This window comes from Ambystoma mexicanum, chromosome 3p, assembly GCF_040938575.1.
Source record: "Ambystoma mexicanum isolate Mex_15411 chromosome 3p, UKY_AmexF1_1, whole genome shotgun sequence".
NCBI classification, from domain to species: domain Eukaryota; kingdom Metazoa; phylum Chordata; class Amphibia; order Caudata; family Ambystomatidae; genus Ambystoma; species Ambystoma mexicanum.
In genome coordinates this window covers 155,107,832-155,123,934 of record NC_090925.1, presented here as the reverse complement: position 1 = coordinate 155,123,934, position 16,103 = coordinate 155,107,832, and the positions used below count along the sequence as shown (strand labels likewise).

Here is a 16,103-nt window from a genome sequence, read left to right as displayed (position 1 = left end):
AGATACCTTTGGGTCAGGCGCGCAATATAAATGAAATAAACAAACCTGATTACCCCATCCCTTCGACACACACATGCTCCCACCCCTCCGATAAACCAACGTCCTTCTCTCTAGACATACATACCCGATCCCTCCATTCACATCCAGATGCCCCCCTTCCTTCCCAAAAGAGTGCTCCAGCCCTCACTCAGACCCACATGCTCTATCATTCCCTGACATGCATCCATCATATGCCGTCCTTCTATTCTAGATCAACAATGCCACCTCCCATTAAGACTCTGCCAAGATGCCAATCCCTTCCGCAAGACCCATAGCATGATGCCCCATCTTCCCTCCACACAGCAAGATTCCCCTATCCCTCTTCCAACCAAAGAGCACCCATCCCTCCCTCCAGACCCACACCAATGTGTCCTATGCCTCCCTTCACACCCACAACAATGTCCCCATTCCTCCCGACCCACACCCATGTGCCCGATCCCTCGCTCTCAGACCCACACCAAAATGTCCCATCCCTCCCTCCAGAGTCACACCAAGATGCCTCATCCCACCCTCAGATGCACACCACTGTTCCCCTATCCCTTCTGCCAGACCCACACCACTGTCCCTATCCCTCCCTCCAGATCCACACCACTGTGTCCCCAACCCAACCTCCAGACCCACAGTGTGTGCCTATCCATTCCTCCAGACCCACAGTGTGCGCCTAATCCTCTCTCCAGACCCACGCCACTGTGTCCATATCACTCCCTCCAGACCCATGCCACTGTGCCCCAACTCTCCCTCCAGATCCATACCAACACTGTGTCGTTATCCCTCCCTCCAAAACTAAGCGGAACATGACTTTTAAACAAGTAAAAGTAATTTTCCGCTCCCTGTTTGAACCTGGTGTCTTGCAGGAACGTTCACGGTTTCCCGAAGAAAATGCAAATTGCATTCTCAGTCAGCCAAGAGCACGCGGATTGCTGCTGCTCTTGCAGCCTGGCAGTCAGTGCCTTCCAGGTTCCCGCTCAGAAAAGTCAGAGGGACAAGACGAAGTTGGACGCTCCAGGGTCTTGCAGAATACGGAGAAAATGCCCACTTGCACCGGCAGCCACAGCCTTCCCGCTTCCCGAATCCCACTCAGTGCCCACTATAATTGCTTCAGAACCGCTTCATTGCTACGGAAACATTACTATGAAGACGTCGAAAGTCACGTGAAGAAGAGGGGGCGGGCCGTTGCTACGGCCGTTTCTCTCATGGGAACTAACTAGTCGCTAACTTAAGGGTAAGAGCGATCTCGCCAGGATGGAAGCGCTGCTCTCTCGGGGGGCGTCTGTGATTATTAAGGCCCCGGAGGATGAGGACCCGGAGAAAGGAGGAACACTACCCAACTCAATCACCATGTCCAAATGCTGTGCACTTGACCGCGTGGATTCCGGGTATCTCTCAGCATATAACACTGTAACCCTGTCTTCATGTTCTTCAGACTCCCTTGACGCGCTATCGCTGCCAGGACCCGGGGCCCTGGACAGGGAAGCGGAGCCCACTGCGCAGGCGGAGTGTGAGGCGGGGTCCCAGCAGCTCCGGGGTCAAGGGTGGAGAAAGCGTGCGAGGAGCGAGGACTCGGGACTGGGGCTTCCACTTTTCCAAGATGCACGCAATGCAGGGAGAGATGCAGGAGTGAATGTCACTGGTTACCCACTGCACCCCCTGGCACGGGCAGGACCCCGTAAGAAAGAGAAAGCACGGACTGAAGGCCCTGGGGCGCATCTACAGAAACTGCTCCCGAGAGAAGTAGACACGCAGCCCACGGAGACAACCGCAGGAGACGAGAAGAGCAGCCAAAAGTGTCTGCTGCCCTCTAAAGGTATGATGCGCAACTACACTAGTGATCTGTTATTTCTCAGAAATCGGGGACTGCGCTGCTCCGCTGCTAGTGCAATAATCCGCATTTTCCGCATAGAAGTGCGTCAGTTCTTATCCTCACCCCCTCTCACCCCAAGGTGCACGGCAGTGTAAGCCTGATTCCCCTTCCTACAGTTAAGTTAATCTGTAGTGTGTTAAATTGCACATGCCTGTCATCTCCTGATCAACCACCTTCTCTCCCTTTGTTTAATTTGTGCCTTTGGCCGGTGTAACGTCACTTTTTGCTATGTGTCAAAAAATCCTACCCTGGTGACAGATAGGATTTTTTGACACCAGGAATGTGGTGTGCCTGTCTTTCTGGAGTCACAGGGCTGCAATATGTTTAACTTTATGAGAGCCAAGCTCACTTAAATAACAGAGCACAGTGAAGCTGTGTTCCGAACAACTCCAAAATGGACTGAAAAAGCACGAACACAGCGGACGAAAGAACCTGAACCCAGCGGACACTGTTTTATGAACTCCCAAGATTCTAATAAGCACTAAATGTGCAAAACATATTAAAGAATCCCACAAAAATGTATGTGTATTTGAACTTAGTGCATTATTAACGTGATTATAATGTATTTAGTTCACATACACGTACATATTCGTGATAAGTCCTGCTGACTGCGCATGCATACTCATGCTCAGTCATTACTGAACGCATAGGATTTTTCACACTAGGAATCTGGTGTGCCTGTCTTTCTGGGGTCCAAGGGTGCAATACGTTTAACTTTATGAGAGACAGGCTAACTAAAATAACACATCAGGGTGAAGCCGTGTCACGAGCAACTCCAAAAGGGACAGAAAGATCACAAACACAGCGGACACTGGTATTGTTTGTCACTTGCAGCTAGGAAGCATGTCTACATCATAGAGGAACCGATGGGTGGTGGTGTTGCATGTCCAATTCTAGGCAACCTAGCCGTAATTCACTGGCCCCAGAAAGTAGCCCAGGATGGAGGGCTCCTGCGCACATCATTGGGTCGATTCTGCAGGCCCTACTTCTGTAGCTCTCCGTAAACCCTCGCCCCGCCATCAGCCGAGGTGCCAGATGAGTACACAACAGCGGCCGTAGGTAGAACTATTGTAGCTTGAAAGCACGGCACCGTAGAGCCACAGAAATGTAAGAATGTGTTCGGAAACGCAGGCACTGCGTGTTACAAGGACAGAAGCAGCAATACATTTAGGAAGATGCCATTAATGTTTTAATAATACACAATCGTGCACACACAGAACATTCAATGATGTGATCTGTTGACAATGCTGTACATCAATCCGCGAGTGCACACCGCTATCGGGTAAATATATGCATAGAACATGTGGATGCCCGTCCCCCACCACCTTCCAGTTCTGTGAGCGTATAAGAAAAAAATACAGCAATTCTTTCGAATTTTACCCCAAAAGTAAAAATGGCACACGCATGCAGGAATGTTTTCCCATTTGTTGTGACATTATTACTTTTGGAATGGACGCCCGAAAGATTTCGGACGTGTTTTCAGGGCTGCCTGTCTAGTGCACAGGAAGGGGCCAGAGCCCTCTCGACACGGGCTGTGGGCCAATGTCCTTAGTGCTAACTGCAAGGATTGGGTGCTATGATCCTCGAAGGGGAATTGAAACGTAGCTAAATATATCAGCACGTGGTTCCACCTTTAACTTAACGTGGAGCCACTTAACAGCAGTATCCAGTCCAAGAGGCCGTGCAGACCAGAGTGCCTTGCTGAGAGCAGAGTCCAGGTGCCCTGAATCCTGTCCGGTGGCGAGCGAATTCCAGCCAAACCTTTGACCAGATCTTGACAGGCCCATTCCATTCCAAAGCCATAGTAGTGAGTATTTAGCATAGAACTGTCCATAGTCATCAGCCAGGCTGTTGAATGGTTTGGGCCCTGTGGAAGTTTAGGGGTTAAATCGGGTTGCTAGAGGTTGCTAGATTTTAACGGCCTGCTGAAAAGCGTTCAGCTTTGTTGGGTTAGGCCTCTGCTTCAGGGTTCTGGAGTCTGGTTCTGGAGTTTAGAGTTGGGTTCTGGAGTCTGGATTCTTCCTGCAGAGCACTTCGCCGGTAGATCAGTGATGAGTGAATGTGTGTCTGTGGGTCCTCAACTGTCCCTATTTATCCAACTTCCAAAGGGGTGGGGAGGCTGATTATACTATGCCTAATCCTCTAAGGATCTGATAGGGAGTTCTCTGATCTATCTCCTGATTTGAGAAAGGAACAGTGTGTCATGATGTGTCATCATGTGTCAGAGTTACACAGTGTTTAGGGCCCAGAAGAAATCCCTCCCCTTTGCTTTAGCCCAGGAAATCTATCTTTCCCAAAAAACATATTTCCAGTATGCACAACTTGTTAATAATACATAATTACATGACAGATTGACTAACTAAGGTACGTTTCTGTCCAAGCCTCCTCTTCCTACGAGTTTTGGTTCACAAATGACAATTTTTTGCGTTTTTGAGTGGTTACTCAGTGTCACTTCTGTACCAAATTTTACACATGCATACACATACCATCTGGGCATATTCCTGGAAATGTTCATGTTCCTAACATAATCACATTAGCTAGAATATGAACTTTTTTTGTGGTTCAGTCTCTGAATGTCACAACACTTTCAGAGTAGCTTCTACTTGTGAGCAATATTTTCATTTTAATAATCTCTAAATTCCACATTTTTGTCAGTTCGGTACAATATTTTATAAATCTTTTCCCAAAACAGTATTTCTGTGCTCTCTGAATACACACAATGGTTTATCTCCGCCTGCAAGGTCTTGGCTGGGCTAGAGCGTCACATGGGCTTGTCTTCCTGGGCAGTGCTGCTTTCAGTTCACACTCGAATTAGCATTCAGTTCAAGGAACCCATTGTCTCTGTCCCCGAGCAGCAGAGGAAGTCTCCTCCCCTTCTCATTAGCAACCCCATGAGATATTCTCTCCTTTTGGTGGGAATGAACAGGGTTGTGTGTTCTCAGTGGTGGGAAACCTCTTTGAAGTTTTAGCTGAATCAGGTTACCTTATGGTCAATTGTGACATTGTTCCTTGTGAAAAATTACAGTTAGAAATTTAAAATAAGCAAACATATCTTCAATTCCAGTCTTTTTCAACATGAAAATCAATGTGTGGCACCCTATATTGCATTTGATGGAAGTCCCTTCTTTGGCATATTTAGCTTTGGAGACACAAGCTTCACCTGACAGATTTAGAGTTCGCCAGCGTCTGACAGAGGCGAGTAACGGTATTGCACCCATTTGTGACATATTTCTTTCCAGCAAGTATCTTTAAAAGTGGATTTTTTTCTGATAAATGTACTTCTGCTGATATTGTGTTTATGTGGATTCTTGAAGTGGAGGTTGGATCTTTTGGGTGGTTTGTGAACCATGATTTTTGCAAATTTGACAACCAAGAAAAACTGATTTTCAAACAGCTCTGTGTTTCTTTTGTAATCAGCCTTGCTTTTTCCAGTAGTTTCAGGTGACTCTCTGGGTAGCCAAATGATGGGTTTTGGCAGTGGTCTTCTGTGTTACCACTGACATGGGCAAAAGTGGATTGCGGCCTATTTTCCAGATTTTTCCTGCGCACTTCTGGGAGATTTCTAGCGTTCATAATGCTTTCCAGTGGCCATTCTGATGTTCCTCATGCAAGCAGTGCACAGGAATGTTGCAGGGCCTGGATTAGTGGGTTAAAACATCCCACAACACCAAATCCCCAGTGTCCTCTCCTGGCGTAACCAGCCGGATCATTCAAAGTAGGATGGGTGGGTTAAGATTTACACAAGATGAAAATGACTAAAGAAATGGCGCTTAGCAAGATGGATCAAAGACAGGATTGCAATAAGGATACCGACAATGACAATGTGACAAGTTATTAAGGTAAGGATTGGATAAGTTAGAGATTGGGATGGAACAAAACAAGGTATGCTATGATTTTCTATGCTTCCCTATTAATACTTACAGTCCACTTTAATTTAAGATTTTGGACCGTCAAGGGTTCTGGTCATCACACGGATCAGTCTAACCAAGGACGGCAGGGCACATCTGGCGGAACAGGGTCAGCTGGGCGGTTCTGGTCACCTGATCTGCACTGGACTGGACTGGATTCATCCTTCTGGTTACTGGAGACTGGATATCCGTGAAATGGCGAGTTTGCTGCAGGCAAGCCTTTAGTAGTAGCAAGCGAGCTGGATCAAGATGCTTCCCTGGGGTTTTGGGATTGCTTCAGAATTTTGAGGCCTAGCTGAAAAGGCCACAGCATTTGTGCCAAGGACCAGACAAGCAGCATCTATCGAGGGATGCACTAATCTGCTTGGTACGACCGGAAACGGTCAGAAGTACGTGTCTTAAGAAACTGTTTCTGGGCAACGTGCCGACTTATTAATTTAACTCTGAAGCTAACAGGTATTTTGGAGGATTTCACACAACAGTGGCTCAATCGACGGTATTTTCACAACGGAACAGAATCACATGTGGTTGTATTGTTCAAACAGGCCCAGCCTTGAAAAGGACCCGAGTGGGTCGAAACACGTGTTGGCTAAACGGAGGGCCGCACATATGACTCATCTATGTGTATCAAATAAATCGGCTCTAAAGGAGCTCTAAACAGACCTGGAATAGTATTCTTTGTTTTAGTTTATTATTTATATAGCGCCGCTTGGCCCAAGGGCATCCAGGCACTTGGCATGGTTACAGAGTAGCCAAAAATTGCAAGCATGGTATAGACATTATATCAACAGTTACTGGCATTGTACACATTATAAACGTATTTACAGGTTTCTACTTATACAGGCAATATATACATTACTGAGGTGATAGGATGGCGTATTAGGCTTCTTTTGCCAAAAGCCAAGTTTTGGCGCTGTGTCTAAAACGGTGAAAGGATGGTTCGGCTCTGAGATCGGCTGGTAGTGAATTCCAGAGTTTAGCGGCAAGCACAGGGAAGCTTGTGCTGCCTGCTTTTTGGAGCTTAAATCTGTGGATATTTAAGCAGTGTCTTTGGGCTGATCTCGTTGGACGAGATGGGGTGTGGTGTGTGAAATTGTCCGAGCGGTATCTAGGTGCTTGGTTGGATAAGAATTTGTGAGTGAGAGAGAGTGTTTTATATTCGATTCTTTGTGGTATGGATAGCCATTGACAGGAGCATCTGGCGTCGGAGATGTGCTTGTGTTTGGGTATGTTCATAGCTGCTCTTAATGCGTTATTTTCGAAAACTTGAAGCTTGCTGATGTTCTTTTGGCTGGTGCCTAGGTAGAGAGCATTGCAATAGTCGACTTTAGAGAGCACTAGTGCTCTGGCTAGGGTTGTGCAGTTAGAGGTCAAGAGGTAAGGTCTATTGGCATTGATGAGCTTACATGTTTAAGCGTGGCAGATGAGATGGCGTTGATTTGTCTTGTCAGTGTAAGGGAGGAGTCAAGGTAAATCCCCAAAGTTTTGATGCTGCTGGAGACAGAAATGTTGCCGTCAATGGTGAATGTCTGGTAAAGTTTGTCGAGTTTATTGAGTCTGGATTGGGAGCCTAGGAGAAGAAGCTCGGTCTTGTTGTCGTTGAGGCAGAGGCCGTGTTTGGCCATCCATTCTTGGATAATAGAGTAAATATTGTTGAGCACTGTGTTGTCGGTGGAGTAATCGCCTGTTAGTGGGATGAGTATTTGAGTGTCATCTGCGTAAATTCGTGTAGAGGACACCTAAACGGTCCAGTATGTCGAAGAGAGGTATCGTAAACACGTTCTATAGTGTAGGGGAAACACAGGAGCCCTGGGGGATGCCGCATGTAATGGGGGCTGGTTCCGCAGAGGCTTTGGGAGCAAAGACCCTCATGGATCTATTATTCAGGAAGGACTGAATCCAGGCATTGGCCTTGTCAGAGAATTTGGCTGCTGAGGCTAAGTGTTTACAGAGAATATCATGATTTACCAAGTCAAAGGCAGCCGACAGGTCGAGGAGGAGGGGAAGGGCTAGTTTGCCGTTGTCTCTTTAAGGTTGTCCATTTGTGTCTTGAGATCAATCAAGGCTGTCTCTCTGCCGTGCTTGGGACGGAAGCCCGATTGTCTTAGTCCTAGCAGGTTGTTTTTCTCTAGGTGGTACTGGATCTGAAGGTAGGCAGCTCTGTCAAGGATTTTTAGGAGGAATGGCACAGTGGTACTAGGTCTGTAGTTGGTGGGGACACTAGGGTCTAGCGTGGGTTTCTTGAGCAGAGGTAAAACCCAGGAATCCTTTAGGTTGTTGGGTACTGTGCTGGATGTGAAGGATGAGTTTATGAGAGATGTGATAAAAGGGGCGAGATGTTTTGCCGCGTCTTTGATGACAGGAGCAGTGCAGATGTCCCCTTGGCATTTAGAGGGTTTCAGAGAGTTAATTATGTCTTCTACCTCTTTGGTAGTGATGGTGGAGAATTCAAATAGGTTGTTATCGTCTGTACGTGAGGTGTGGGTGGGAGAGATGGGATTGTCTGGGATTGTTTTGCATATAGTATATATAGAGTCCGCGCACATTCCATGCAAACTCTGGCTCATTTTCTAGCTGAAAAGGAGTTGATCAATGCTGAGGCCTTGGCTTGGTAAGTAAAACCAGGAATCCGGAACAAAGATGGAGAATTCGGGAACAAGGCGCCATGCAGAAAATCGGGATGAAGTCAGGAATCGGTCTGTGTGTGTGCTGTGAGGTTCCCTCATTTATCATGCCAAATGACATCACTAAATTATATGGCAGGGACAGTCTTACAACCCACACCCATGATGCTATGATTGGTAAAGAGCATAGTGTCCGCCTTGCTCTTTGCTGGTTGGATAACAGAAAAGGATGTCATGTTTTATGAGCTGATCTTTACAATGTCTGGAAACCTCCCATAGCTATTGGGACCAAAATCTTAACTTTCCCACAAATACATATTTATGTAGTTATGACCTCTCAGAAAATCAGATGCACATGTTACATATCTCGTGTGTCACATTTCAATCCAAGTCCCAAATCTGTGAGACCTGGTTTTGCCTTTCTGCTGCATTTTGGCAATTTTAAACATGAAAGATTTGGCCTAAAATTTCCCAACTTTGTACACAGATGTGCATTTACCCCTGGGATATGTGGACAAAATGTCAAGTGCACAAGATCAATACTTTCCCCACAATTGGTTATTCTTTACAACTTCTGATCCTTATGTAGTACTGTGTTCAATCACGTCTTCAAAGAAAGAGTATAAAATAAAAATTTAGAATTGTACACTTTTCAATTTTTTTCTCATTCTGGTGGCAAAGTTACATATCGTGAAGTTCAGTTGCAAAATAGGCATTTTAAAACCAAAAGGAAGTCCATTGTCACTTAAGCAGGGTTTTTTTTCTTTCTTTCAACTGTAAGCAAGTGTCAAATCCTTTGAAGCAGGGTGGGGGTCTCTCTCTTGACTGAAGTTTCCTGCCCCTCCCACTGTAACGGCGAGTGTCTTAGCCTGCTATTGTCTTGGTCTGAGGCAAAGACGAATGTCTAATGTGACTTGAAAGGCACCATTGTCCTGGGATTCAAAGCCCCCATGCAGACTATGTTTGGAACAGGGAATTATTTGTTGCAAAGGTTTCGCGTGTTTCCCGCGGAAAAATGAGAACACAGTCCCTGGTTTGCTTTTACAAAGATACTGTTGCCAGGAGCTGTCATTCAAATGAGGCCTGGTTCCCCTGAGCCATAATGGATGATCCTGAGCATTGCAGGACCTTTTTGATCATCATGGTTTAGGAGAAATGAATTGATTTGGCACCAAAACAGCACTTTTAAGATTAGAAAAATGTCATTTTAAAAGTCATTTTCGGGTTTTCAGCACAAAGATGCTGTTTCATTCACTTTGCTCCATGCTGACTGTGGCAGAGCACACTGGCATGCTCCTGCAGTGAGTACTCTGTTTCCACCCCACCTGAACTGTGTGTGGCAGGGTGTGCAGCCTTTTTCTGGTTGTGACACAATGCAGAAAGATTTTGGCGCACAGCCATTTTGGGCTGTTTCTTTCACCATTGCAGTAAAGTGATGTAGTAAGGCACTTCTAAGTGGGTCAAAATATCCCACAGGGCAGGACAAGCTTGGATGTTTCTGAGGGGCATCCTATTGAGGTCAAGACGACACTTTGGGCCTCATCAGGAGTTGGGTGGAGTTGTAGAAATGCAGCAGTAACGCTATTACCGCTGCCAATCCCGAGTTTGCAGGAACCTCGGAGCATTCACCTCCAGTTCTGAGCTGAAGGTGAATGTGCTGACTTTCTCCCTCATTTTCCACGAAATCACCACAGCACAGTTACCGCCGTGCTAATTGTGCAGAAAAATGCCCCATTGAGTTCTTTGGACTTAAAAAAAATTGAGACTTACCCCGTAAGAAGTTGCGGTAACGCTAATTGCGTTGGGCGGTATCCCCGTGGATTTACTGGTGGGATACTTCCCACTCGTGATTAGGTCCTTACTTTGCTAGGAGGGGGAAAATGCATACCAAGGAGGACAACACCACAAGCATTTAAAAGTATGAGTCTGCAGCAGGAGGAACAAAGAGGGTTCAAGTCACTTCTTTGAACCAATTGTATTAGATTGTTTAATTGCAGGTGGATAGGAGGGAGCATATGTTTCAAACCTAAAAAAATCCAAAGACTGATCACAGAGGACAGAATTACACTGCATGGAACAGGCTTGCTTAGAACATATGTCTTTTTCAGTTTGGATTCTAAATTTGCACTGTATTCTTTTCTCCCTCATTACTCGCCTTCCACTGCTCTCTCTCCACTATCTCTAAATTCTACACAATCTCTCCTCTTATCTTCCTGTCCCTCCCCTGTTCTTTCACCCTTCCCTGTCTCCCTCCTTTGGATATCTGGTCTGTACTCTTACTCTTTCACTCCTTTTTGTGTTCTCACATTCCCTCTTGCCTTCTTGGTCACTTTTCTCCTTCATTACTTTCCCATTTAGTGTCCTCTGTCTTTGTCACTCCTTCCTGTTCCTTCTCGATCACCCCTTTTCCTCCCATCCTGACTATACATGTTTAGTATCTTTGACTACCACTCTCTAATCTCTCTCATGAGGTCTCCTGGTTCGCCCTACCATCCATTCTGTCTCTTCACTCACACTTTCTTTTGTTCAGTCGCTTGGATTGTCCTCCCTCGCGTTCTTTCTTACCCTCTCTCATGTTCTTTGTTTTTCGCTCCCTTTTGTTCTGTCTTCTCTCCATCCCATTCTGTCTCTCCTTTCTCCTCCTCTTGGTCCACTCTATTTACTCCTTCTGTTCTTTTTTGTATTCTGTCTCTTACTCCACTTCTCCAGAGCAAATAAGTTGCCCCATGCCATCCACGAGTAGGTCATCCAGTTTGTGTGTGGCCCAGTTATATACAACATAGTCAAACTCTATAGCTCTGGATTTATCTGTGTGTGTGTGTGTGTGTGTCTCCCTCTTTCCCTTCCCCCTCTATATCTCCCTGTCTGTCCCCTCATTCAATCTCTTGCTTCTCTCACATTGACATTCCCTTGCCTGGTGCTCGCCCCTTCTCATTATATCGCCTCTATTATTCTTACTTTCCCACCTGTTCAATTTAGTCTGTCTCTGTCATGCTGTGTGTGCCTCCCTCTTTCTCTCTGTGTCTTACTCCTTCCTCAGTCTGGCTCTCTTTCCCCCTTGATCTCTCATCCTGTCTGTCTCTCTGTCTCATTCTCTCTTGATCTCCCCTGCCCTTCATCCCTTGCATGTCTGTGGCTGTCATGCCTCACCTTTTTGATTCTGTTTCTCCCTTCAGCTCTGTATGTGCTACTGATTCATATACAATGCTTCTTGTCCCTTTAGTTTTATCCTGTTCTGCTCTTTACCCCAACATCCCCTTTCCAATTTGTTATTTCTCCCTTGTTTTTTGTTCTCTGTGTAACAGCCGCAGAGGTTGCCCCTTTTTCATTATATCTCTGCCAACTTCAGTAACCAAGAAATAAACACAGCCAGCACTTATTTCAAGTAATGTGCCTATTCTTAACGTGCACAGAGACTCGGGCTCACTTGAAATACAAATAATCCTATATGGTTTTAATGGTGTTTCACATTGTAGGATCCGTAACTCCATTGAGGAGGTGCTGGGCCCTCCTGGGGGGCAAGCCTCACAGTATGAATGCCACTGTACAGGCCTTCTGCAGAGCGCAAGCTATTCCCTGACAGCGCAGGAGCTGCAGGTCTATTATAGTGACAGGTTCGCAGCTCACGTTTTTCCCTGGCGCAGTGCTGAACGTGACAGTTGGCCTATGCCTGTGAAAGGACTGCTGCTAAGCTTTGCACGCATTCCTGGGCACACCATACAGCCTCCCAGTGTCTGTAAAAAATCAAAAAGACACATGAAGTGCTGTATTCCTTTGCCATCTGATCGGCAGAGGTGGAGGCGTCACCTACTCTCTACCTGCCTCAATGCCTCACAAATCTCCATGCCTTTCCTGGCCTGGCGTGGGAGAATTGAATGTGATGCCTCCTCCCCCTCCTCTGAGAAGGCTGAGCAGTGAGGCCCCCAGTCTTTGTACCATCTCAGATGGTGTCCGCCCAACAATACCTTCCTGAGCACTGTGGCTACTCCCAGCAAGCCCCATAAGAGATGCTTGTGCTCCCTCCACCTTGTTGTGAAAGACAGACCCCCTCCCACCCAGAATACTGAAGCAAGGAATAGAAGATTTTGTTTCTGACAAAATTACATTTTGTTTGCAAACTTCTTTTAATTTGAAGAACAGAACATACCATGTCCAATCAATTGTCATGATGCCTACCTCCAAGGAGCCAGGCCGGGCCCAGCAACCCCAGAGGCAGCCATCATTTTCCCCAGGGAAGTCTCAGCGGGCCCAAGTCGGGGCCCTTTGGACTCAGTCTTGGCGCCATAGGCCAGGCTCATAGCGTCCCCAGTCCTGGCGCCTTAGGCACCAGGCTCATAGAAGAGGATATGTGTTTAAGTGCTTGGGTGCACACTTACCTGATGCAGACTTTGCTGCTTCATCCAGGCCCTCTTGAGGCCTGAATGGGACTACTTTACCTGTAGGACTACTTCACCACCCGGGTGTGGTCGGGGAAGGATACATACCTGATTGGTGGAAGGATACATACCAGGAACTTCTTCCAAGGCTATTTAAACCCCACCCGAACTGCCACACGTGCTTCGCGTTGTTCTGCACCTAGCAGCTGGACGCTCACCGTGTCAGCTCCTGCATCCTGACTTCAGCCACGCCTGCCAGCACCCTGGAACACCTGCAAGGGGAGAAAGGAAGAGAATAGGAGAAGAAAAGCGCTTAGCTGCTAAATCTGCATCCCGGAGTCATTTCTCCAACGGCCCTGAAAAGGAAGACATCATTTTAAAGGCATTTTGTTTCGATCGCTGCAGCGCTGCATTTTACTCACCTTTGCAAGCCGCTTCCATCTTCAGCAGCGATCTTCCGGATTCAGCTACGCCCCGGCGCCTAGAGCAAAAAAGACAAGAATAAAGGTGTGAGGGAGAAAAGGAATAAGGAAAGCTCAGTTTCCTTTTAAGTCTTACCTGTTGGATTATTCCCACTGCATTTCGGGTCCTGCCGCTTCCTGGCATCTCCGGACCCTGGCCCCTATGGGGAAAAAAGACAGACATTGAATGAGCGAATGCAAAGACATTACCTGAGCGCTCATCCAGAACTGTTTCACTTCGGGTCGGCGCCATATCTCCGGCACTCCGAACCCCGGCCCCTAAGGGGAAAAAGACATAAGCATTAGCGCTTGCTGCAATTAGACAACGAACATTATTATTAAGCTTGAACTTTTGAACAGAACTTTTACAGCGCCTTACCTGAACAGTCAAGCTTACCTGAACTCCCATCAATCCTCAATCCAGTGAAGTAACTGGGTTTCAACGCGCCCCTGCATCAGAAGCAGGATGGAGAGCTCATCCTTCCAAACCCTAAGGTCAGGCTTCACGGGGAATCGTGGAGGAGGTATCGTGGAGGGTTGGAAGGGAGTGGGAGGCTTGAGCATTGTTCCACAGTTGGTAATACTCCCTTTTCACGCACAGGAGGGTATCCAACGAGCCAGGGAAGCCAGAATAGAGGGGCCCTTCCTGTCCATCTTCAGAGTTCTGCGCCTTCGACGCCGCGCCTCCGTGGGAACCAGGTGAGCGTTACAGAACGCGAAGCCTTACCACAATTTCCCACCTGGGCGCTATGGAGACTTCCGAGACAGATCAGCTGGCCCATCTTTTAGGGGAATTACGGGCAGGAGACTAATGCTCTCAGAAGGGAACTAATCCTATCCAAGGAAAGAACTGATGATCTGGCCAAAAGGTTATTGCAGGGCCAGGCAGAGCACACTCCTTTACCTGTTTCCGGAGATATTTCTACAACAATGGGTTCGAATAACACGGTACAAATCAATCTACCTGGACACATGCCTTTGGCCCCGCCGGAACGTTTTGCGGGGGATCCCAAGAAATATGCCGTTTTTATGAACCAATGCCGTTTACACTTTTTATGCAGGCCCGGGGCCTTCCCCAACGACCAGACCAAAGTAGCCTTTGTACTATCTTACCTCAGTGGCTGTGCTGCCGATTGGTCTATTCCATTGGTAAATCAGGATGATCCCATTCTCCGGGATTTCCAGGGCTTCCAGGCCAGCATGGAAAGATTGTTCGCTCGACACTCGCAGGGACAGGCCCTTGACAACGAACTGCTATCCTTACGACAAGGTAATCGGGATCTTTTGTCCTATATCGCTACCTTTAATAGACTAGTTGTGGAAACCGGATGGCCTGAAAATAAAAGGATCACATTGTTTCATCGAGGCCTGCGCGGAGAGCTTAAAGATGTTATAGCTCAGATAGTAGATCCACCCCAGGCCTGCGCAGACTACATAGACTTAGTGGTTCAACTTGATCACAGACTTCAAAATAGAATAGCAGATCGGCTCAAGTATGAAACCAGAGTACCTATCAAGACCCACGTTAACTCCAAGAGTACTGACGTTTCCGAACCTATGCAAATTGGCAGTGTTAAAGGACCATTAACGCAGAAGGAACGAGAGAGAAGGCGACAAATGCAACTTTGTCTGTATTGCGGAACTTCCGGTCACTTTCTTCAAAGTTGTCCAGTTAAACCACCCAAGAAGGTGGTTGGAGCCACTGATAACGAGTTATTGACACCTGGTTCGGGAAACGACCTAGCCCGACAAGCGTAGGGGTCCGCTTGCCGAGCTTGAAAACAAACTCTTTGACATCGCATTTTGTCATGCAATGGTGCTTGTGAACCCAAAACAGCCTCAGCAGTTGCATGCTATAAAAGCATACATAGACAGTGGAGCTATTGGAAATTACATAGACCGTGACTTGGCTTCCATGATTAAGCTTCCTCTCCGCCCGAAAGTAACCCAAGATGTAATTACTACAGTTGATGGAACCGAAATAGCCTCAGGGCCTGTAACGCATTCCACAGTTGAAATCACTCTGGTGGGTCAGGACGGACATCGGGAAGCAATCGTGTTTGATGTGATCAAGGCCCCACAATTTCAAGTACTTCTTGGTATCCCTTGGTTAGAAACACATAATCCGAGAATAGACTGGCGAGCAAAGAAGATAACTTTTCCTGATTGTGAACCAACCTGTTACCCAAGGAATCCAGCTGTGGGTCTAGCCTCTGTAACTTCCACCCCTGTACAGCTACCATCTGAATACCAAGAATTCCAAGACGTTTTTCAGAAAGAGCAGGCTAACACCTTACCTCCCCATCGATCTTACGATTGCCAAATCGACTTGGTACCCAATGCACAACTACCTTGTAGTAGGATTTATGCTCTTACTGAACCTGAGAACCTGCATTTGCGCCAGTATTTGGATCAATACCTGGCCAATGGCTTCATTCGCCCATCAAAGTCACCAGTCTCTTCCGCTTTGTTCTTCGTACCTAAAAAGGAAGGAGACCTTAGGGCCTGTATTGACTACTGCGCCCTAAATCAGATAACGATTAAGAATCGTTACCCTTTGCCCCTGATACCTGAGCTTATCGACCAAGTAAAAGATGCTCGTGTGTACACCACGCTAGATCTCCGAGGAGCTTACCACCTGGTACGTATAAAAGAGGGCGACGAGTGGAAGACTGCATTCCGCACCAAATTTGGGCTCTTCGAATATCAAGTAATGCCCTTCGGTTTGTGCAACGCACCTGCCGCCTTTCAGTACTTCATGAATGATGTTCTTCGGGAACTTATCGATGTTTGTGTCATCGTTTATATTGACGACCTCCTGGTGTATTCCTCCT

The 16,103-nt window shown here is 46.9% G+C and overlaps 1 protein-coding gene across 4 annotated transcripts in view; it reads left to right on the top strand.

Moving 5' to 3' along the window:
- The first annotated feature begins 1,202 nt into the window (after nt 1-1,202).
- Nucleotides 1,203-16,103, top strand: part of LOC138580186 (C-type lectin domain family 2 member L-like) — a 517,651-nt gene continuing 502,750 nt past the window's right edge. For 2 of the 4 annotated variants that reach the window (XM_069650519.1, XM_069650521.1), the window contains exon 1: nt 1,206-1,843. In XM_069650519.1, coding sequence (XP_069506620.1) covers nt 1,282-1,843 — 562 coding nt within the window. In that variant the 5' untranslated portion in view covers nt 1,206-1,281. Of the gene's footprint in view, nt 1,844-16,103 lie in introns of all 4 variants that reach the window. The other 2 variants (XM_069650518.1, XM_069650520.1) reach the window with 2 other exon arrangements.